This window comes from Poecilia formosa, unplaced genomic scaffold (assembly GCF_000485575.1).
Source record: "Poecilia formosa unplaced genomic scaffold, Poecilia_formosa-5.1.2 Scaffold132, whole genome shotgun sequence".
Taxonomy (NCBI): Eukaryota; Metazoa; Chordata; class Actinopteri; order Cyprinodontiformes; family Poeciliidae; genus Poecilia; species Poecilia formosa.
Window position 1 is genome coordinate 48,887 of NW_006800071.1, and position 23,874 is coordinate 72,760.

The 23,874-nt window shown below is 35.8% G+C and overlaps 2 protein-coding genes across 3 annotated transcripts in view; one reads left to right on the top strand and one right to left on the bottom strand.

The window, feature by feature from the left end:
* pkd2 (polycystic kidney disease 2) overlaps nt 1–7,278 on the top strand; it is a 13,694-nt gene extending 6,416 nt beyond the window's left edge. The window contains exons 6-15 of one of the 2 annotated variants that reach the window (XM_007561954.2): nt 1,074–1,302; nt 1,384–1,554; nt 2,370–2,551; nt 2,646–2,766; nt 2,841–2,939; nt 3,776–3,897; nt 3,984–4,101; nt 4,588–4,748; nt 5,367–5,514; nt 6,621–7,278. In XM_007561954.2, coding sequence (XP_007562016.1) covers nt 1,074–1,302; nt 1,384–1,554; nt 2,370–2,551; nt 2,646–2,766; nt 2,841–2,939; nt 3,776–3,897; nt 3,984–4,101; nt 4,588–4,748; nt 5,367–5,514; nt 6,621–6,818 — 1,549 coding nt within the window. In that variant the 3' untranslated portion in view covers nt 6,819–7,278. Of the gene's footprint in view, nt 1–1,073; nt 1,303–1,383; nt 1,555–2,369; nt 2,552–2,645; nt 2,767–2,840; nt 2,940–3,775; nt 3,898–3,983; nt 4,102–4,584; nt 4,749–5,366; nt 5,515–6,620 lie in introns of both variants that reach the window. The other variant, XM_007561953.2, reaches the window with a different exon arrangement.
* Nucleotides 7,279–7,539: 261 nt separating this feature from the next.
* abcg2d (ATP binding cassette subfamily G member 2 (JR blood group)) lies at nt 7,540–21,500 on the bottom strand. The gene is made up of 16 exons (XM_007561955.2): nt 21,365–21,500; nt 19,685–19,919; nt 18,126–18,185; nt 17,559–17,673; nt 17,324–17,476; nt 16,734–16,891; nt 15,751–15,902; nt 15,316–15,411; nt 14,661–14,911; nt 11,605–11,687; nt 10,514–10,603; nt 10,316–10,437; nt 10,089–10,243; nt 9,740–9,829; nt 8,302–8,414; nt 7,540–8,214 (listed from the first exon to the last, which is right to left on the bottom strand). Exons 1-16 carry the CDS (start codon nt 21,423–21,425, stop codon nt 8,067–8,069), a joined length of 2,082 nt encoding a protein of 693 aa, XP_007562017.2. The 5' UTR covers nt 21,426–21,500; the 3' UTR covers nt 7,540–8,066.
* Nucleotides 21,501–23,874: the final 2,374 nt, after the last annotated feature.

The window sequence follows — 23,874 nt, forward strand, 5'->3', positions numbered from 1 at the left end:
ATGTAGTATTTGGAATACAGAATATTTAGTGAACTTTGATCCAGAACTGCATAGCATTCTGGGAGATGTAGGCAGAGAAATGAATAAAGCAAGCTAAGCAAAGTTGGTGGCATCACCTGACTCACTCATTCTTTGGTCACGTAGTGACTCACTCATTCTTTGGTTATGTAGTGACTCACTCATTGCTGATTGAAATGCTTATTTCATGATACGTTTTTCAGTTATATTGTCCAGACCTATCAATCAATCAATCAATCAATCAATCAATCAATCAATCAATCAATCAATCAATCAATCAATCAATCAATCAATCAATCAATCAATTAAGTTTATTTGTACTTACAGTGTAAAAACGCAAAGTCTTACCAAGTGTTATTGGTCTGGACTAGAGTCTAGTGCAAGTCTATTAGTACACTAAGATAAAACTAACTTACTAATACATTCAGCTTATATGCACCATAAATCTGGAACCAACTTCCAGAAAACTGTAAAACAACTGAAACACTGAGTGCCCTTAAATCTCGACTAAAAACCCACCTGTTTAGAGTTGTATTCGAAACGTAATCAATTACAAATTTAGTGATGGCACTTGACTTATTGTAATGTTTTGATTGTTGATTCTATGTGGCATGACTTTGTGTTTTTGTGTTTGTTATGATGTAAAGCACTTTGAAATGCCTTGCTGCTGAAATGTGGTATACAAATACAATTTGATTTGATCTGATTTATGTCCAGCAACATATAGAAGCTCATGTGAAGTCAATAGATCCTTAAAATTGATTAAAAGTTTTTGTTCCATTGGCAGATTATTTTCACTTATAACTAAATATTTTTCCCATATTATAAGTGAAATCATCTGAAAATGCAACCAGCACATTTCATCAATATTAAGGAATTATTGACTTAAAAGAAGCTGATATATCTTGTTGAAAAGTTACTTATAGGTTAGTTTCGTCTTACTTTAAGTTTAGTGAGATATTTGCACTAGAAACTGGACCAAAAGTAGATTTTGTGGTTTGCAATGTGCTAGAGTTATCCAACATGAAATGAACCTGCATGTCCGGGTCCATCAGGTTGCTGGTGGAGTTCCCTGCCACCGGGGGGGCTGTGACCTCCTGGCACTTCCAGACGGTGCGTCTGGTCCGATACGTGTCCAGCTGGGACTACTTTGTGGGCGTGTGTGAGGTGGCCTTCTGCCTCTTCATCCTCTACTACGTTGTGGAGGAAGTTCTGGAAATCCACATCCACCGGCTGCACTACTTCAAGAGCATGTGGAACTGCCTTGACATTCTGATCGTTGTGGTTCGTATCAAAGGTTCATCTTAACAATTAATCCAGTTGAAATCATATTAATCCAATTGTATTATTTTATTTTCATTGTAGTTGAGTGTTGTGGCCATTATTATGAACATAACCAGAACAGCCATGGCCCGAAACTTGCTGAGCGGCTTGTTGGAGAACTACATGGCTCACCCCAGCTTTGAGCCTCTGGCCAGCCTCCAGGCCCAGTTCAACAACCTGGCAGCTGTTATTGTGTTTTTCTCCTGGGTCAAGGTACAAATCCTCCTCCTGCAATTCAGCTTTACTCTAAAAATGTCCATATTAACTGGAGATACACCCATCTGATATGAGTAGCAGTACCAGTCCCCATATTTATAAAAAAAAGGTTAGAGATTGAGTATCGGTGACAGTGTATGTCTGATTTTGTTTAAACTGTGAGAACTAGAAGAAATACAGTGTAAACTAATCAGATATTTATTTAAAACAATTTTAAGGATCCATACTGCATCAAATTCCATCAGTTTATATTTAAACAAAAATAGGTTTGTGCAAAAAATTCTGAAATTTGAATTCTGAGGCCAGCTTAGCTGCCTGGCATTTTCTATATTAAAAACAACTATTCAAAATATAAATTTACAAAAATATTAAGCAGACTAAAATTGAGTTTTGGGCATATTCAAAATCCCCTGCATTAGGAATTTTGAATATTTTTTTTTTGCTGCATGTCTTATTTATTTTAATTAGAATACCTAATTGCATCTTCTGAACCTTTTGTTTTTTCCATTTTCTTTATTTTTTATTTTAGATTGGCTGTTTTGTGTCTGAACACATTAAAGTTGTTTTGTTATTACATGTTTGACTAAACGTAAGCTATTTGTTTAAGTGTGCAGAGTTATCAAATAAATTTGTAAGTCTGTGAATTTATGTCTGTATTTAAAAAACAGAAACATTTTAAGTTAATTCAACTCTGTTTTTCTGTATCGGATCTGTATTGGCTGACATACCAAACCACAGATATCGGTATTGGAAGTGAAAAAGGTTGATCTGTGCTTTCCTTATTCTAACGTCCCGTTCTTCACCTCCACCAGCTGTTTAAGTTCATCAACTTCAATAAGACCATGAGTCAGCTGTCCACCACCATGTCCCGCTGCGCCAAAGACCTCACCGGGTTCGCCATCATGTTCTTCATCATCTTCCTGGCGTATGCACAGCTCGCCTACTTGGTGTTTGGGACACAAGTCAATGATTTCAGCACTTTCCAAGCCAGCGTGTAAGAAAAACAGTTTCATCTCACAAATCCAGCAGCATTTCATTTGAGACACGTTTGTGTTTTATTTAGGTCTGATGTTTTGTGTTTTGCATAGATTCACTCAGTTCCGCATCATTCTGGGAGACTTTGACTTCTCAGAGATTGAGGAGGCAAACCCAGTGCTTGGACCTGTTTATTTTACAACATTTGTCTTCTTTATTTTCTTTATATTAATGGTAAGTGAAGCTTACACATGGCTTTAACGTATTACTGTGAGAGCGACAGAACCAAAACATTTTTGTCCGTACAGAACATGTTCCTGGCTATCATCAATGACACCTACTCTGAGGTGAAGGCAGACATGTCCCAGCAGAGGTGTGAGATGGAAATGACTGACCTCATCAAGAAGGTATCAAACTAAAATGCATATTTATCTCGTTTTATTTTAAGTCCCTGTTTCTAGCATAAATGCAAGATACAGTATTTTGTATTAGTTTTGTCATGATTTTTGTCTTTTGTTTTTCCGGAATTGTGGGTTTCTGTTTGTTTTTTACTTGTATATGAAAAGGTAAAAAAATACTGAAATAAATAATACATTCAAAGGAATCAACAGATATGGCAAGACCTTTACAACAATACTAATAAACTAAATACGACACAGAGTGACAGATAATGAGAACATTATCTGCGTTTCCACTACAAATGTGTGCATAACTTTGTTGATATTCCGCTAATGTTGAAAAAATATAATTTTATGATTGCGGTGTTTCCACTAAATAAGAAACCTAGTTAAATTCACACGTGAATTTAATAAGTCATTAAAAAACAACCACTTCCTGTCATTTTTGTCATTTCCACCAGTAGTAACATCCTGTTGTTGATCATGTGACTTGTGTGATGCGAAAAAATGTTTCCTTTGCAGTTTTGCAGAATACAATAATTTCGATACAGCTGAAAAAGCACTTCATATTAGCACCAACAAATGTTAGTCTTTTCAAAATTGACATGCTTCCATTAAGCAAATTTAATTTCATAATTCCAGTTTGTGCAATTATATGGTCAATGGACAGCTAATGACTGAAATGCTGAATACTGAAGATGAAAAGGAGGTTAATGGAAAGTTACAAACTACAAAAAAGCATGCAGTGTAAGCCAGTGGGACTTGTTCCAAATCAACCGTATGAGCGTGTTTATTTAAAGATGTAATTATTTAAAGTTGTAATTCAGTTCGATTCCTCCCTGCAGGGCTGCAACAAAGCTTTGATGAAGTTAAGACTGAAGAAAACACCGGTGGACAAAATCTCTAGTGGTTTGCAACAAGCGAGCAGTAAAATGAACTTTGATGAGCTGCGTCAGGATCTTAAAGGGTGACTGAGAGCCTCACATCAGTGACGCTAGTTTCTGCATGCATACAGCTTGTCACTCATGTGGTCTGTGTTTTTATCTGGTTCAGAAAGGGCCACACAGACGCAGAGATTCAGGCCATCTTTGCTAAATACGATCAGGTCGGCGACCCGGAACTGACGGAGCATGAACACCAGCAGATGAGAGACGACTTGGAGAAAGAGAGAGTGAGTGACGAAGCGAACGCCTGCTTCCTTTGGGATGAGGAAAAACAACAGCTGCACACTGCAAAAACACAAAATCTTATCAAGTAGTTTTGCTCTTGTTTCAAGTGTTAATATCTTATTACACTTGAAATTAGAAAAAACTAACAAGTAACTTTTCAGCAAGACAAAGGAGCTGGGCTGAAGTAAATAATTCCTTGGATTGTTAAAATACTTGTTCCATTAGGAGATTATTTCACTTATAACAAGACATTTTCCCATGATATAAGTGAAATAATCTGCCAATGACATTACTGGTAGTTTTTCATCAACAGTAAGGAATTACTTGACTTAAAACAAGTTCCTATATCTTACTGAATAGTTACTGGTAAGTTAGTTTGTCTCATTTTAAGTGTATTTGCAGCAGAAACCAGTCCAGAAGTACCTGGTAAGATTTTTCTGCTTTTTGTCGTGCAGACACTCAGTGTGTTTCTGCTCATATGCTAGGAGGACTTGGAGCTGGAGCGAAATTCGCTGACCCGACCCAGCAGCGGGCGCAGCTTCCCTCGCACGCAGGACGACTCGGAGGAGGACGATGATGAAGACTCGGGTCACAGTTCCCGTCGGCGCGGCAGCAGCTCAGGCGGCGTCTCATACGAAGAGTTTCAAGTGTATGCAGATCAGTCCGCCCGCTGGCTTAAACACTGCTCTGAGTAACGTTGTTCTTTAAGCAAATGGCTTTATACTCCGGTTAATGATCAATCCATTGCTAAATTAGTTGATGATTATTTCAATAATTGATTAATTGTGATTAATCTGATTAATCGTTTCAACCCTAAAGAAGGCATTCTTGAGGGAGTCCAGAGTTGGTTTTCTGGGGGGAAAAAACGTGAATTTAGTGAAGAATCAGTAGACAAACCAGAGATGAAAGCAAGACTGCAAACCTTCGACCGAACGACAGAAGGATCGCCTCCCTGTTTCCAAAAGGTTCTCAGTTCTTTTGGAACCAGATCAAAGAGTTTTAAATAAGAGTTTCACACATTCAGGCTTTAATTTGGTCTTTAGAGTTGAAATAAATTTGTGTCATCTGCATAGAAATGTAATTTAGACGCATATGAGAAGATGATTTGACCAAGTGGGAGTCATTTAACAACATAGCCCTGAGGTACTCCGTTACTGATTGGTATCGATGGTGACAAACTTGTTTCCTAAAACTAAAACCATCAGATTGAGTATTGATGCCGTTTCATAAAAACACAAACTGAATCTGGATCCTTTGGGTTTTCTAGGCTGGTGAGGCGAGTGGACCAGATGGAGCACTCCTTCGGCAGCATCGTGTCAAAGATCGACGCTGTCATAGTGAAGCTGGAGGGAATGGAGCGAGCTAAGCTGAAAAGAAGAGACGTGTTGGGCCGGCTGCTGGACAGAGTCATGGAGGTGAGAAGCACCAGATTGTGTTGGATACTTCAGGCTCCTCATTTTAGAAAAATAGCCCTAAAAAACAAACTTTTCGACAAACAAATCTTAAGCTAATGTTAGCGGAGCCAAAAATTTTTTTTAGCATTTTTGCTAACTGTAAACGTTTTGCACTCTTAGCTTCCCTTAAATAATTTTTTCTGGATAAATTCTGAAACACTGCCTTACTTGGCTGTTTTGTAAACTTTCAATTCAGTTTTTAATTTATTTTCCTGAAACGCATAAATGTCTTAAATCAGGTACAAATGGAAGCTCTGAACAGAAAATATACAACTTCATAGTACAGCTGCAGCTAATAGTTATTTTTGTAATTGATTAATTAAGTAATTGGATTTTTCAAAAACTGGCACATTCTGCAGATTTTTTATTTAATCACTTAATCCTATTTCTAAAATGTTAAAAATAATTAAAATATACAAGTAAATAAACAATTCAGCTCCTGTTTTTACAGCTGTATGTGTGCTGTTCTTTCAGCAAATGTCCTTTTTTTGAGTCTATACATTTCAGTTAACAATTAACCAATTACAAAATTAGTTGAGGATTATTTCAATAAACAATTAATCGTGATTAATCGTTCTAGCTGTACTCAGTTTTTTTTTTATTTTTACAGGAATTGAACCAGGTGGAGCTAGAACTGCCACTTTAGGAGTCCTGAGTAGAACATAATTACAGACAAATAGCTTTTTTAATCTTAAGTGCAAATGTTTACATTTTTGCACATTTTCTGGTTTAATTACAGCTTTAAGTGAGCTGTTCTTTCAGAAAATTGACTCTTTTGATCCTGTTTACTGCTAATTAATGATTAATTGATAACTAAATTAGTTGACGATTATTTCAGTAATTGATTAATCATGATTAATAATTTTTTAATAATTGATTCAGCCCTACCTAATAGACTTTTTGCTGAATTTGAACCACTTGAAGCTAAAACTGCAACTTGAGGAGTTCTGTGTAGAATATATTTACAGGCTAATTATTACAGACAATTATTCCAATAGTCAGCTAATCATGATTAATTTGATTAATCGTTTCAGCCCTACTTAATGGATAATTTTTCTGTCTTTCAGGACGAGCGTTTGGGCCGCGACACGGACGTCCACAGGGAGCAGATGGAGCGACTGGTGAGGGAGGAGCTGGAGCGCTGGGAGTCAGACGACTTGGGTTCGCAGGTCAGCCACACTCCGGTCGGCCCGCGGGCCCGTCCTCCGTCCTCCCTGTCCACGGACGGCCTCGATGCCAGCTCAAACGGAGCCGTCCACGTCTAAACACCCGACATGTTCAGAATTACCCCTATCCGGAAAAGACACTACTGGGAAAAAAAAACAAAAAAAAACATGGAGATTTTTCAGAGAAAATTTGCTCCTGAAGGTGTTTAATTTGCTAGAGACAGAATCTGTCCAATCAAAAAGCTTTATCCTGATGAGAGAAGATGATGAAGTCTAACTGCAGGCTTATTCTGTGTATGGAAAATACCCACCTGCTTTTTAACGCTGCGGCCACACAACACGTCATATTTACTCAGCCTCTGCTCATCACCTAAGTTTGAGTTAATCAGCTTATGATTTCATTATGATACATATTGTAACTTAAAACAAACTTCAACTTGGAGTGCGAACAGTGTTCACAGGAAGCCTGTGCATTTATTTTTATTGCCTTAAAATCTCTCTTGATTGACAATCTCTTTGTTTTGAATCTGTTTTGCCAAATAAATCTTAATATTAAAAATGTCTGATTTTTATTTTCTTGTTCAACAAGCTCACAACATTTATTTCTTTGGAATGATTCAATCTGGAGTTAAAAAGCTAATCATATAATTTTTTATCTCCTCTATGTGATGGACTGACATATGACTTTACTCTCGTATTATGACTATTTTTATCGTATTATTACAACTTTATTCTCACAATAGCTCTTCGTTCTCGTCCAATATTATGACTTTATTCTTGTGTTTTCAATAAATCAATCAAGTTTATTTGTACAGCACATTTCAGCAACAAGGCAGTTGAACGTCCTTTACATCATAAAAACACAAAAATACAAAGTCATAAAAACACAATACAGTCACTAATTAGAAACCAGTAACAAATGTTACATTTTGTGGAGTTCCATCATCAAAATCATCAAAACACCTCAGATATGTTGGTCAATATTCCATTTATTATGGTTCAAAAGCAACTCTAAGAGTTTAATATTTTTCATAATACTGTCATTATTCAATTGATTATCTTAAGAATAAAAACTGTAACATAAAAAATCAGAAGAAGAAAAGGATGCACATACTTTTTCACAGAACTTTATATCTCCTAAAATCTGCTGGTCAGAGTGAAATCCAGCAGTGTTTGTTTAGTTAAATCATGTCTAGTTTTCCTCCATGTTGACACATTATTCTCTTTAGATGTAATTTCTAGCTTCCCAGACGTTCGGACAGAGCCAAGCATTTTATTTATCGCTTCTTTATGGAAACGTGTGCTCACATGTAGGAGAGTATAAATCCTAAAATGTTACGTTTTAATTCAGGTGAACTTCCTGATGTAGCGCAGCTTCAGGTAGGCGACGAAGAGGAACACCACCATCATAACAGTCAACGCCACGTGGTTTTCCCACAATCCCCAGGAGCTGTACTCTATCCCCAGGTAGTCCAGGTACTGCTCACCTGTACACCTGGAGGAACACGGCTCTGCTTGGTAACTGGATCAGAGGAGGATCTGTGACCCAGGAAGGATCACGAATCCTCGGTGGTTTACTCACATCTGGCCCGCTGCGCTCACACCGCAGCCCGCCGTTGTTGCAGACATGTTGGCGTTCTGGGTCGGCGGCTCCTCGCAGAAATTCAAACCCACAAACTCGTTGATCTTCAAGGCCTAAATGTGGATGACATTTAGACGTTGATATCAAGAGTGAAAAAAGGTTTGCCTCCTTCCTGATTTCTATTTTTTTCTGTTGTTAAACAGGATTTTGCTCAACAACCTCCTTCCCTCAGTTAGAGCATCAACTGAGGGATGCTCTAACTGAGAGCTCTTTGTAATGGAAACTGGCTGAGTTTCTGCTAATGTTGAAAGCAGAATATTTCAACATTATTGAAATAATGTTAAAATATTCCACAATATTCCACAATTTTGCAACTGTGGTGTTTGCATTACAAGAAGTTAAATTAAAATAAGTTTGTTTACGCGATAAGTCATTAAAAATCGTGGTAGTGACGGATGTAAACAGTTACGTGAGCCCTCATCATCTATCAGAGGAGATGTCAGCAGCTCATTCAGGGACTGGAGCGACAAGCCCTGCCTACTTGGGAGCGACTATGTTTGTGGCGTTTCGGGGAAATTGTAGATGTTGATTTTACAGAAGAGTTTTGGATTCAACACATTAGAATGATATACAACTTTTTATGAACGGTGTGATGCTGTGAGAGCTCTGGTGGAAAAACATAAACAAACCTTCATTCTCCTACTTCCTGTCATCTTCTTTCTTTCTCGTTCCTGTCAGTAGTAACATCTGGCTGTCAATCATGTGACTCGTGATGTGAAAAAGTGTTGCCACTGCAGTTTTGCAAAATATATTTCTATACAGCTGAAAAACCTCATCCTAGTGCTAAAACATTTAATCTTCTAAACTGGTTTCCTTTTAAGCAAATTTATTTTAATAATTCCAATTTGCACAGTTTTATGGTTCATGGAAAACACTGCTGATGAACATCTGTATGGCAGACTGGACCAAAACCAGAACCAGAATTGTATCAAATACTTATTTCCTGCAAAGAAAATCTCCAAAATTAATTATTAAAAATTATACAAGGTGATTTTCCAAATTTAGTTTTAGATTTCTGTCTCCCAGGTGAGATGTAGCTACCGGTACAAAACAAAAAGATTGCATTATATAGGAACATATATAGGAGATTTAATATTTAGATTTTTCTATATAAGCATAAACCACATATGTGTTTACACATTACATATATGATACATGTATTATATGATATATTATATATTCATGAAATATATTTAAATATGGCAAAATATGCAAATGATTGACACTTTCTATATACTGTGATATAGTAACATGATTATATGATGATTATAACTCTGAGCAACACTACACTTAGTAAACGTGTCAAACATGAAAATGTTTAAAATTAGTTTGAAGGAAAAACTTTCTATCCTGTTGGTTTTCCTCTGCTCACACTTACTGCGAAGCCATATCGAGGAATGCTGAAGTACTTCAGCCAAGCCAGCCAGTCCACGATGCTGGGAAGGTTCACCAGCAGACCGGAGAAAATCTGCAAACACGGATCAACATGCAGAGACTTCAGGACGCTTTTCCACAGGAAAAAGGAATTGAGTTACATATTCCTAATATTGCATAAAAAACCATAGAGATTAAATTAAAAATATGTAGAATGTGCAAGTTTTTAGCCAAATAATCAATTAATTGTCAGAAAAATCAATTACTAAAATAATTGCAAGTTCCAGCCTTCAAATTTTCAGAAAAGTGGTTAAATGTGGTTGTTTTTAATCGAGTATCGACAGTATTCTCACCATCATGAAGACAAACGTTATGGTCATGAAGATGTTGGCGAGAGCGACGACGCTCTGATTGGCTGAGATGGCCATGGTCATGGCTGTGGCCGTGTACGCCACCAGGGTCACTGTGAAGGTGAAGATGAGAAAAGCTTCCACTGTGGACTTCAGCCCTGAGGAGGCAGGACATCGTCTAAGTTTTCCTTCAGAAACAACAGAGATCTGCTGATCAAGAACATTTTTACCGATCAAAAAGTAGACGACCACACTGAAGATAACAGAGGTGACGGTTCGCATGGCGAGGTCACAGAGGATTTTAGATAGGAAGTACACAGATACTCTGTAGTAGCCACTGATGTACTCATGCCTGTGACAAGATGGCAGATTTTAAGAGTCCAAAACTTTCAGCCATGGATGTTTTGTCTTCCTGCAGGACGACATACACAAACAGGTTCCTCTCTGTGATGAAGAGCTCGGCTGCAGACACGGTGCTGAAGCACTGGTTGGTCGTGATGAAGAAGAGCGCGCCCATCCTGCAGGGAACAACAAACCACAACGGATCTCTTTCTGGAACAAATCTGTACTTTTACAAAGGTTTTATTGTCTAGGTCAGTGTTTTTCATAGTGGGGGCCACCAGGAAGTGCTGGGGGGAGGAAAGATGAGAGAAAAATGGAAAATAATTTTTTATAAATGTAATCTATTTCTCAGTCATTATTATAAAATATAAGTTAAAATAACTCATTGAAGATGGAGACAGAAAACAGAAATAGCCTTTATTGTCCCACAGAAAACTTTATTAGCCATGCTCATCTTTTCTGATTGGCTGCCGGTTTGGAAATGGAAAAGTTTCTGATGAGAAAAAGACAGAAAGAAACTTCCTGCTGCTCAAAACCTTAACTCTGAAGATAAAATAACACTTGATGGAATTAATATGAAAAAGTTGCATTTTTTTATCAACAAAAGGGATTGTGGTGGAAATTTTTTTATCTGGTAGTATATTCAAAATTAGATACATTTTCCGCAAAAGAACTCATTGCAAATAAAATCTGAAAACCAGCATTTATTCAAAATGAATGCTGTAATTATTCAATAGTAAATAGACGTGAGAAAATAATGTAAAATTCAATATTTCTTTACATATTTTGTAGCATTGTTTGCAGTTTTAACCTTTTAAATCTGTTAGATTTGCAGAAAATAATGTGCTGTGACCACAAGGGGGCACCAAATGGGATGTAATGTTTAGAAACTAACCTGGACTTTAAAGTACATTTCAACTTTACCAGTCAAAAACCATATGTGAAAACTTTAGACCAGTATTACATTATTTATATGTCTTGTGTTTATTGCAGCTGCAGTTTTAAATATTTATCTGCTGACTGAGCAAAACAGTTATTATAAATCCAGAGTGAATCATCTCCATGATGCCTTTTCTGCATTTTGAGTCTGGCTGTGAAGAATCTCTGTAAATAGGAATTGTGGGGAAAGTCTAAACCTGATTCTCTGCAGACTCTTGAAATTATTTGCTTTTCTGACCTGTTTTGAAGACCACTCTGATCATCTTGGACTGTAAAGAAAATGGCTCCTACAACGAGGGCAAGGAAAACATTGACTCCCACCTGAGAACAGAAAGAAACCAAAATCCATAGTTCCATCAATTACTGAAAGCAGAAAAGGCCCAGAACATGACTGTTGGTATGATATTCTCTTCTGAAAGGCTGTGTTAGTTTTACACCAGATGACACCAAGACCTTCCAGAAAGTCCCACTTTTGTCTCATAAGTCCACAGAATATTTCCTCTAAAGTTTAGGTGACCATCATGGTGTTTTCTGGGAAATATGAAATGGATCTTTATGTTTTTCAGCAGTGGTTTTGGTCTTAGAACTCTCTATAGTCAGTGCTATATTGTCCAGTCAGTCTTTCTTATTGTTGAATCATGAACACGATGCCAACATGGTATGTAGTGGAAGCCAATGCTAAAGCGCTAATTTCAACCAATTTGAAACCAACTGAGCATCTATTGACCACATCATTGCACAATTTAACATTTCGAAAATAAATCTAATAAAGTTTTTGGCACTTTGGTGAGGTGTTTTTTTTTTTTGGCTGTATCAAAATTTGCAATGGAAACACTTTTTTTTCGGGAATTACCGGATGTTGTTGATCCTGGTATGGTATGTTTTTTTTAATGACTTATTGCGTTGCTATGATGGAAACATTCATCCATCCATCCTTCCATCCATCCATCCATCCATCCATCCGACTAATCGTAAACAGACTTCAAAATAAGAGCATGAATATATTTCTTGAAGAATTCTTAACAGCTGATAACCAAAACCTCAACACAGATGTAAAAGTTTATCCAACTCAACGTTTACAAAACAGTCAAGTAAGTTAGCGTTTTAGAATTTATTCAGAAGAATTAGTTTAGGGGAAGCTAACTGTGCTAATGCGCGGATAAGCCAAAGTGCGCAAACCACTGGAAACGGGCGTCGGTTCTCAACCAAACACCGATGTTGGCATCCGAATCTGTTCTAGAGTGAAAGTTATTTCTGTGGACAGGGTTTTCCTGGAGGCTTTAACATGGGTTTATATCTGTCTTTAGGTCAAAAGAATTAAAAGACTTTGATTTAGTTTTCTTTATATTATGTAGTGAAAGCTGAACAAACAATGACGACACCTGACAACGGCAAAAAGCTGCTGTATCCTAGCAACCCAACACGACGGAAAACGAGAAGACAAAACCAGATCCTGCTAAGCCTTCTTCAAAATAAAACACTTCCTCTTTCCAAAATAAATCACGTTCTACACTTAAATATATTTCATTTAATCTTTTTCTAATTATGTAAAATCAATGTGTAGATTTTATCCTAGTTCATGTTGTCAGACAGGTTCTTTTCAAGATATTTCTTGCTCTAAAAGTAAATCAGGCCTGGATGTGGCCAGTGAATTTGAACCAAAAACAAAATGATCAATTTATTCATAACTTTAGAAGAGAGGGGTTTGGCTACTTTATATAGAGGAAGGTTGGTTTAGATAGTATTTTCCAATAATAAGTGAAATAACTTGAAAACTGTGTTTTGTAATTACTCAGATTACTTTTAAACATTCTACACTTAAATGTTTAAATTTAAGTGCGCCCACCACTGGAAACGGTGGTGGGCGCCGTTCTAATCCATTCTACACTTAAATTTAAACACTTAAATGTTTAAATTTAAGTGTAGAATGAAAAAAAAAATGAACAAAAAGAGCTAACAGCAATACAAGTTTAAGCCTAACAAGTTACGGGTCATGACAGGACCGAGAGGTTCCCAGGGTGAGTGGATAAGTCAGTGAGGTTGAGGCTTTTTGACCTCATTCCCCTCAGTCCCTCATGTGGAATCAAGGGAGGTGAAGAGCGACAGGTCATGGCACCATCATGTGACGTCTCCCAGATCCGGGCCAAAGGGGCTTTTGCCTGATATGATATCACTTCAGATCCAAGCCCAAAGAGGCAGGAGTAGGGTCACAACAGTCGCCAAAGCCGATTAGAGGACCCATGCCTCCTAGAGCACCTCTGGTGGGATTATTTTGACTCTTTTAGGACCAATTAGCTGTTAATAATTCTTAAAGTGAGGAGACTTTTAACAGCATTTCACTTCCCTAGTATGACTAACGAGAGCAATAAAAACGACCCTGTGTCTTTATTACAGAGCGCCGTTTGTAAAGTTACACAGACAAAAATTAACAGCAATAATTTGTTGTTAATATAAGAGAGGAAAAATGGGGACTCATTTTTCAAAGTCATATTTTCATTATGTTATTATTTAATCATTTATAAATGTCACAATTTCAAACTAAATTTTAATTAGCAAGCTAAATATTTAGCTCCAAACTATAGATTTGGCTTGCAAACTAACCTAAATATTTATCTTCAAACTAAATAACTAGCTTGAAGCTAAGTATTTAGCTCTTAGCTAAAAGCTTGTCGATAACAGGAACTGGAGTGTCAAAATAAAAGCGGAGTCGTGCAAATCTGACGAAGTTGTAAATCAAAAGATTAACTTCTGTTTTGCCACTAAGCGGCTCATCCTAAGACAGTGAATCTGCATGTTAGCTAAATACTCAGCTCTGAGCTAAATATTTGAAGCTAAATATTTTTGTTTTTAAATCATATATTTACCTTCAAACAAAAATATTTACCTTTCTAACTAAATATTTAATTTGAAGATCAAATTAAATAATTAGTTAAACTAAATATTTCAAACGAAATATTTAGCTTGCTAACCAAATACTTAGTTTGATGCTAAATATTTAGCTTCAAATATAGCTGAGGCATAAATATTTAGTTTGTAAAATAAATATTCTGCTTTCTAATTAAATATTTAATTTGAGTCTTACATTTATAAATAAAAGAATACTTTGAAAAATTAATTTCCTTTTTTTCTTTCTAATCCAAATTATTGCTATACATTTTTTTGACTAACTTTATAAACAACAACCCTTCATTTATTATTATGATATAAAAGAGATAAATACTTTTATGGACTCTTTTTCTTTAAAGGTGTTTTAAAAACAAAAATGAGAAGATTATTATGAATCAATAGGTTCACCTGAGCCACAGATGTTTGTGGAGTCAACATGAGGTTCTGGAAGGTTCTCTGAAAAACCCACTGGAGTTGGTGGAGGAAGGAGGTGTTGTAGGTGATGCTGCCAGGCCTCATCTGCGATATGCATTCCTTGGTTTGGAGAATACGCCTTAACTCGGCTCGTGTATCGCTAGCGTAGCTGCTGTTCTTGAACTCTTCTACAAGGCGTTCTTCGATGTTCTGCCTGGTAGAACCAAGTTCCTCAAAAGCCAGATCTATTCATGGGTACACAAGGTAAAAGAGCTTTGAAGTGTTGAAAATATCTCATGACAAGAGTCAGAATCAGACTGCATCACAGCAGATAAAGACACCATTTTCTGTTTTGTATTTACAGTATCTACATTTTGAATGAATTTATTGGGAGAAAGGTGGAACCAAAGTCAAATTTCTTGTTTTTGTTAACAAACTTGGCAAATAATGATTTCTTAAAGAGTGGTCGCTCAGTTATAGTAAATCTCCTGGACATATGTGGTGTTTTCCTTTTGTTCTTAATTTTTTTAAACGTACACTACCAATAAGACTGTAAATAGTTCTATTGACAGAGGATCGGATACAAAAAGAATGCCCACAAATGACAGTTGTTAACCCATAGACATAAAGTTTTTTCTCATGAATTTACCTGCTGTGTCGTGAACATTTGTTGGCTTCATGAAGTCTCCGTTAATAACATCCAGAAAGAAGTCGGCTGGATTGTTGTGAGGCTCACATGGATAGCCTGTGAAACAAACCCAACAGCATCAATCAAAAACAGCAACAAATCCACAAAGATATGATGAGATTCCATCAGGATCACAAGCTGCATTTCCATTAACCATAAAACTGCACAAATTAAAATTACGAATATAAATTTGCTTAATGGAAGCACAGCAAGAAAAAACTCAGGTTTTTTGATAAAGGAAAAAACCTAAACAACTGAGAATTTCAAGTAAATTCCCAATTAAAGGAAAAAACAAAAATGCAAAAATCCGGTGTTATTTTTTGTTGCTTTTTTTGTTGTTGTTTTTGACATCAGATTATAGACAAAGATTAGTAACAGAATTGCAGCTATTGTCACCAATGTTGGTAAAGTAGTCCAAAGCGTTGGAGGCTGGTCCATGGTACACCATTCTCCCACCGACCAACAGAGTCAGGGTGTCAAACAGCCGGTAGATGGAGTAGCGCGGCTGGTGGATGGACATGATGATAGTTCGACCGTGACTGGCCATCCTGAGGACACACAGTAAACACACACTGCAGTATAAACACAAACACGTTTCTTTCCATTCCCATAAACAGAAGCAAACACATCCTGGCATCCTGATAAAAAAACTACTTCTCACCTGTTTGTAAAAGGCATAAATGGGTGAAGGTTGTTGTGATGATGTGCTGAAGGCAGAAAGAGTTTCTTAACCCCCCACGGTCTCAACAAATGGGGTCATTTTAGAAGTTTTTTACTCTGTGGATGGTCCTCCAGGATCAAACTACTTTTTTGTGTGGTTTTGGGAACTGACAATCTGACGGGACAACCCCCTCCTCCATCCTATTGCCGACAGTGACATGTGCCGTGCTCAAAGAGACAGAGGCCCAATATTAAGGCAGCAGATTGCAAAGTTTACTGTTACAGTGACAATGTACAACCAATGTTTTATAGGTAACTGAAACTAACAAAATAACTAAAACTGAAACTGAGAAAACATTTTCATTAACTGGAATAAATAAAAACTGTAATTAATGGGGAAAACTATTATTAATGTGAACTACATTATAAAACTAACTAAAACATACTGAAATTATAGATATAATATCATTTGTTTTTGTATTTATGAATATACTTATTAGCCTTTCAAACTGATGTGATATTTATTTCCCTCCCCCCACACAAGCAGTTTATAACAAACAGTTCATAAAGCAGTTTATTTGCTTTATGAATTATTAAATAAGTGCAAGTCTACTTATTTAACAACCTTTTTTTTTTGCCAAATGTGTCAAAATTTTATAACTAGACTGTTTTTGTAATTTGCACGGTTCTGTGGTTAATGGAAACACGGGTTTGTTCACCTTTTGAGGAGCAACAGGACGGAGTTGGCTGTGCTGGCATCGAGTCCAGTGGTAGGTTCATCCAGAAACAGAACCGCAGGATCGATGATCAGCTCCATCCCGATGCTGGTTCTCTTTCTCTCACCTCCTGAGATTCCCCGGGTCAGCTGTGAGCCCACCTGCAAAAACAAAATAAATCTGAAGTTTTTACTTCTAGAGCAGATTAACTTAAAGCTGCAGTCTGTAACTTTTATAAAAAATATTTTTCTACATATTTGTTGAAACTGTCACGACATGGCGACAGTATGAGAAAGACAATCTTTGAACATATTAAGCTCCTATGCCTTCTTCCACTTCTCCCAGGGCTAAATAGAAGCAACCAATGAGAGCCAGGAGGCGGGTCTTAGCGCTATCAATCATGTCCACACTGCTCCTTCCACTGATGACAGTGGAAAAATGGCTTTCCAGTAAACCAAGTTGTTTCTCCACCATTCACACCTTTAACAGCGCATTCATCAGGATGATTGACAGCGCTAAGACCCTCCTTAGTGCTGTAAAAAGTTACATTCTGCAACTTTAATAACTCGTTTGAGGAGGTTTTGATCTTCTACCTTGGTGTCAGCCACTTTAGTGAGACACAGCTCCCTAAGAAGATGATCGACTTGAGCTTCTTTCTCACTTTGTGGCACAGAGGCGGGAAGCCGGAGCGCTGCAGAAAAACTTAGATTCTGCCTCACGGTGAGAGTCCCCATGACTACGTCTTCCTAGAAATAAGACATCATCATAGCGATAAACACCAAGTTTATGTTCAGTTTACAGGGAAGTGGAGGTATTTGATTTACTCACCTGGACCACATAGCCAGAGAGACACTTGAAGTTTGGAGGCTGTGGCGCTCCGTCGACAAGAACATCCCCTGATAAACCCAAAGGATCTTTTCTCCCAGCCAGAATATCCAAGAACCTTTAGGAAAGGCATTGTTATAACATGTTAGCATCACAAGATTTACTAAAAATTTGGTGTTTATTATATTTAAATAATGAAAAGATTTTTAATATTTTTTTCACTGTTGCACTCTTTGGGCTTCCTTAGTTCAGTGATATCAGATCGCTCACCATCTTGTTTTATAAGCTTAGATGTTTCATAGCTTGTATTTATTTGGACTTTGAATTCAGGTCAATTAAATTAAAATAAAAGCAACGTTTTGAAAATATTTTCTGCCATTTCAAATTTCTTTTTAACAAAAGGAAGTGAGGAAAAAAGTAATTCAAATTGGATGTCAGATTTTGTATGAAACAACCTGAGATTTCATCCTTAATCCATATTGATGAGCTAAAAATAAACCTGATTTTTACCAGGACACCTTTCAGAGTTTCTTTGAATGTTTTAAACGTAGATTGGCGATCAATACTTACGAAGATTTTCCACTTCCAGTTGGTCCAAGAATAGCATTTAAGCCAGGCCTCATAATCCCACTGAAACACAGACAAACAGGTGGAAGAAAATGAAATAAAAAACTCTTTAACAGCGACTAATAGTAGTAGATTCATTCATTTTGCTGAAACTTCACAAGCAGATAAATAATCTCCAATGAAGCATCTTCATCAAGATTACGAAAAGCAAAAATATCTCATGAAAGGTGGAAACAAAACAACCTACTGAGTAACAATCGAGGGGATGAAAGTCTAGAGCAAATCCTTTGAAGCTCTTAAAGAAAAGCCACAAAGAGTCAGTGAAACAAAAAGAAAAATAAGACTGAATCAAACTCCGGAGATGAATCACGTGACGCTGTTTAATTCGTTTCCCTGGCAGTCTGCGCTTTACTGCTTTAGAGAGATTATATGCAAGAACCCATGCTTAATATAATATAATTAACAGAGAGGCAGGTGGAGGTCAAAACACTTATGAAATTATTCATTCTTCCATGGGAAATGTCAGTAACCGTTAATACCATCTGAGAGGAACCCCTGTAAGAGTCCATTCACTATTGTTCAGCAACACAATGAGCCAAATCCTGCAGAATTGACAAGAACAATGTTCTTAGAGTTCTCCATAATTTCACTGACTTGAAAGGGTTATTAAAATACGCTGCTGCAGTCAAAAATAATTAGCTGAAATTTTTCTCTCGAATTTGACAGACTAACATAAAGACGACTCCTGTGATCTCAACGATTTACGAAAAATATTATTTTCCGTTTTTTGAAAATCTAGATGTTTGGTAACACTTTATTTGAAGTTGTGTGCATAAGACTGACATGATGCTGTCATAAACACGAAGGAGTTTGTTTATGTTTATGTTTATGTCACAAAGTGTCAGTCAGTAAATAATGACACTTTTAATGCAACGTTGCATTAAATGTCCATTAAAAGTGTCAATCTTGCATTATTTGGTAAATAATGACACTTTCAAAGAATAGTTGCATGAAAAGTTGGATTTTAAGTAAATAAAATGTCAACTTTCCATCATTTGCTAAATAATAACATTTTTAAAGCAAAGTTGCATTAAAAGTGTCAACTTAAAATTATTGAATCATGCAAAGTTGACACTTTTAATGCAAAGTTGACCATTAATGCAACTTTTAATGCAATTTTGTTTTAAGTGTCATTATTTACTGAATAATGATTATTGTCTAAATAATAATCATTGTTATTTAATGATTATTAAATAATTCCAATTGCAATTGGAATTATCAATTTTTATTATTGATTGGGTTCTTGCAGTTCGATTATTCTGTAAATAATGACACTTTTAAAGCAAAGCTGCATTAAAACTTTCATTAAAACTGTCAGCTTTGCATTAAAACTGTTCAAATAAGTTGTTGCCAAATATGTTAACAAACACATGACTGAAAAGAAACTAAAATGTCACAAATTTAAACAATGCTATGGATGTATTGACTAAAAACAAAGTAAAAAAAAGCTCAGCTCCTACTTTACTGTTCTGATGATGATTTAATTTAATAAATAAACTTACTTGAGGTCCATCAGAACCTCCTTTGGGTTTGGTTTGGCTCTGCAGAAGAAGCCGCTCCTCATTTGGACTTTATACTGGATGCTGTGGAAGCTGACAGTGGAACCACAGGCCTGTCTGGTTCTGTTGAAGTCTGGACTCATCTTTGATGGAGACGTCCCATTGGTGCTGATATCTTCTATCATCGCAATGTTGATGTGACCGGCGCCCTCCATCAGTCCGAACAGAACCAAGAACCCTGAAAATGTAAAGAGACTTTAGATTTATCAGCTGGAAGTGAAATATAAATCAAAAATTTCTGATGTCAGAATCATAAATGACTGCCAGACAAACTTTTGTTTTTGTGCATATTCTTATTGTTTCTATTCTTTTAGACTTTATTTATTCAGATAGAATATTTAAAATGTTCCAAATGAGGAAGCAAATAAAGTTTTTACCTAAATTATAGTGGAGAAAGTACAAATATTTCAAATTTCCCCTGGTTTTGACATTTTCTTTTTATTTATTAATTTACTCACTTCACTTTTGTTTTTTCTCTTTATTTTTACATATTCACATTATTTTTGCTTTAATTTAACAATTTACTATTATTATTTTTTGTTTAATTTTATTGTTCTCTTGTCTTCTTTTCGCTTGCATGTTTATCATTATAATTTGGGGATTAATTTTTTCCTTTCTCCTTTATTTTTGCTGTTCTGTTATTGTTTATTGCCTATATTTGATTTTATGTCATTAGAGACCATCACAGTCAATTCAAATAAATGATGAGTTACTAAATTAATAAAACTTTTAAAGCTGGCTCAACATCTGGATTATTTTTGAGGAATTTCTATTTCTATAAAAATGAATAACTTACTTCTCAAACAGTCATTTCCTGTAACACAAGATATTAAGATTTTGTTTTAAGATAACTGACCTTATTTTATCTAAAAATATGGTGAAAAGTTGCTCTTATATGTTTCTTTTAGATGCTTCGAAATATAAAATATATTTTCAGAGATTTGCATTGTTTTTCTATCAGAGAAACTTTCTTTACTGTCTGATAGGAAGATAATCTGATAATTTAATAATTTAAAATATGCTGCTGTTAGGCCTCTGATTGGCGTCGCTTTGTTATAAACACAGCTGAAATTAGTTAAACTCCTTCAAATTAACAAACATGTAAACAATTATTAACCCCCAGTTCTTATTTTAACATCCAAAACATCCTCATTTCTTTTTGTTTCCTTATCTGTGAGGATTTCTGTATTTCTGCAAGGAATTCAAATGTATTTTAAGAAGATGGGAAAACAGAACAAGGGTTTTGATAAATGAAAATACATTAATAAAACATATTATTGCATCAAACTGTCACAGATAAGCTGGGAGTTTGCATTTGGTTCATATTCACATATTTATTTTATCCAAACTTTAGTTTCTCTCATTATTCTCCCAGTCAGCACCAAGGAGCTTTTCGTAGCTTTGAAGATACAAAGGAACAGACAGAGGAACTTGTAGCAATGTTGAAACATTAACTTTGGAGATCTTTGCAGACTTTCTTCAGCATTAATACTTTTAATTGAATAGTTGACTGGAATAAAATCACCTCACAATACATCTATCTAAGTATCTTTTTTGTGAAATCTGAGGAAAATGATCCTGATGCTGCTGGAGAGGTAACAGATTTGTTTTCTAGCAACTCACCGATTGATGAAGAGGAGCGATGGCGGCTGCAGACTGAGGAAGAGTTCAGGCTGAATAACATCAACTCATTAGGGGCCGACAGGTTTAACTGTGACCCCCACCAAACCGTGTGGGGCAGTAACTCTTTAGCTCCCTTCAGCTGGACGTTCAAACCTTCACTCTTCATAACGATTCACTGCAACTTTTTATTCTTTCATCAAACATGTCACAGTTTTGCTTTTTTCCACTTATCCAACCGCTTCGATTCATCAGAAGTAACCTGAGCAAATATAAAGAAGCTGTTTTCAGTTTATTTATTAGGAGAAAAAGCTATCCAAACCAACCTGATGCTTTGGGAAGGTATAGAAACACAAAATTTTACAGAGTATTTTTCTAGTGAAAATATCTCAGCACACTTGAAATTGAAAACTAATTTACAAGTAACTTTTTTAGCAACATATAAGAGCTTAAGTCATTAATTCCTTAATATTGATGAAAAAGTACTACTTCCACTGGCAAATTATGGAAAAATGCCTTTTTATGAATGAAATAATCTGCCAGTGGAACTAATATTTTCTTTGATTTGCATAAAACAAGACCCAATTCTTGCTGAAAATGTTCTTGTTTTGTCTGTACTACTTTACAAAAAGGCTAATCAATGGTTTATAAATGGTTACCCATTCATTATAAACACGTTATAAATCATTAATAACGGTTAATTATGCATTAATTAAGGGTGAGAAGGAGACTATACACTAGAAAACATTTACAAAAGCTTACTGCGCTTACAAGGTAGTCTGAAATGCTTAGCGTAAAAACCCTAGATAAAATAAATAGGGGAACAGACTGGGCGCACTATTTAACAAGAAACCGGGAGATTTTGTTTCCTTCTCCGTAAAACTGTCTAACCAAATATGCTGGAGCTCCACTTTCGTTGCTAGGTAACAGACACAACTCTGCTGGGGTTGCTAGGTAACGGTAAATCGAAAGTCTCTTAATCAACCAGAGAACTTATTTTTTAAATTTCGTTTATTTAATGATTGACAAGCAGTTTGGAGCAAAAATAATAATGATTAAAAAAAGGTAAAACAAAACAATCACAGTCACGGTGTCGTTGATGCGCCACATTTAGGTCCCAGTTATGATGAGGAATCTACTCAGGGTTTAATACCAGACAGTAAAACACTGAACACACTGCAGGAGACAACTCAAGGCTGTGGGTGGAGGTTACTGGAAATATAATAAATCACATATTTAACAACAAATCACAGCCTCATCATGTAAAGACAGTATTTACAGACATCCTGCTCACAAACAACATGAAGAAAAGCGTTCAAATGATCCAACTGTTTCAGTTCAAGTCTTCTACTGACTAATTAATTAGTGCAGCTGGTTTCATTATGCAGCTTTCTCCCAGCTGAACGGCCATTTTGTTCCAAAATAGAACCTGCGCAGGTGAAATATTCAGATATGTGGGATCCAAGATAAATATGACACATTTATTTAATATATTTGATCATAAGATATGATATATATGATCAGTCTTACAGAGGTACATAAATATAACTATTTACAAAACACAGAAACTATATATTCCTGTACCCTAAACACATATTTGTAGAAATGTGCAGCAACTTTTAATTTTCTCCAAATAAAATCTCCAGGATTGTGCTAAGTGATGTTTTCAGCACTGGTGACACAAATGTCATTAAAATGTGAATATTTGAAGTTGTTAGTGGACAGGTCAGGTGAATTTGTCGATAAAATCCTTAAAAGGGTAAAATTAGAAGTTGGACCCTTAAAAACTAACCTAAACTTACAGATTTTAACAGCAAAAACAAGCAAAATCTTCTTATTGTTCTGCAAATATTTAAGGAGGATTGAAACTACAAAGCCTTCTCAGCACATTCTTCAAGTTGGACTGGAGGAAATTTTAAGAAATGTGAACTTTTAATCGACGGGAGTTTTTTTTAACTCATCAAACTGGTTAAACTGGTGCCAGCGCTTGTTCAGGAGCCAACAACCGATCAGATGATCATCAAAATCAGACGATTTAACTTTGATCGGCTCAAAATGAAGACTAGAAGAAATGGGACTTATTTGTGTTTAGTCAGATTTTAAACTTTGATTTTTGCAGCATATTTTATTCATGTTTTTTTAAAAAAAATGTTATATTCCTGAGAAGGAATATAACAAGCATTGTTTTTTTTTTTGCTGGTTTGTTTTAATTAATGCATCCCAATTTATTGCAGAGATGTTGCTTTCATACTTTCAAACAGTATCAACACACTGCAAGAACAAAAACTCTTATGAAGTATTTTTTGTCTAGTTTCTAGTGCAAATGTCTTAATATTCTTGGAAGAAATAAAACTAATTTACAAGTAACTTTTCAGCAATTTATAAGATTTATAAGAAATTTATAATTTATAAAAACTATTTAAATTTAGACAATAATTATTAATATTGATGAAGAAGTGCTGGTTCCTCTGGCAGATTATTCCACTCATGGGAAAAATATATTGTGCTCAGTA

Bases quoted from the DNA above. Each gene is read 5' to 3' on its own strand.
- abcg2d (XM_007561955.2), bottom strand. From the start codon at position 21,425: ATGTTATTCAGCCTGAACTCTTCCTCAGTCTGCAGCCGCCATCGCTCC. The intron at 15,412-15,750 runs GTGACAATAGCT...TTTGTTTCACAG, and splicing joins GGACTACTTTACCAACATTG to GCTATCCATGTGAGCCTCAC. The intron at 10,244-10,315 runs GTAAAAATGTTC...CTGCCTCCTCAG, and splicing joins GGTCGTCTACTTTTTGATCG to GGCTGAAGTCCACAGTGGAA.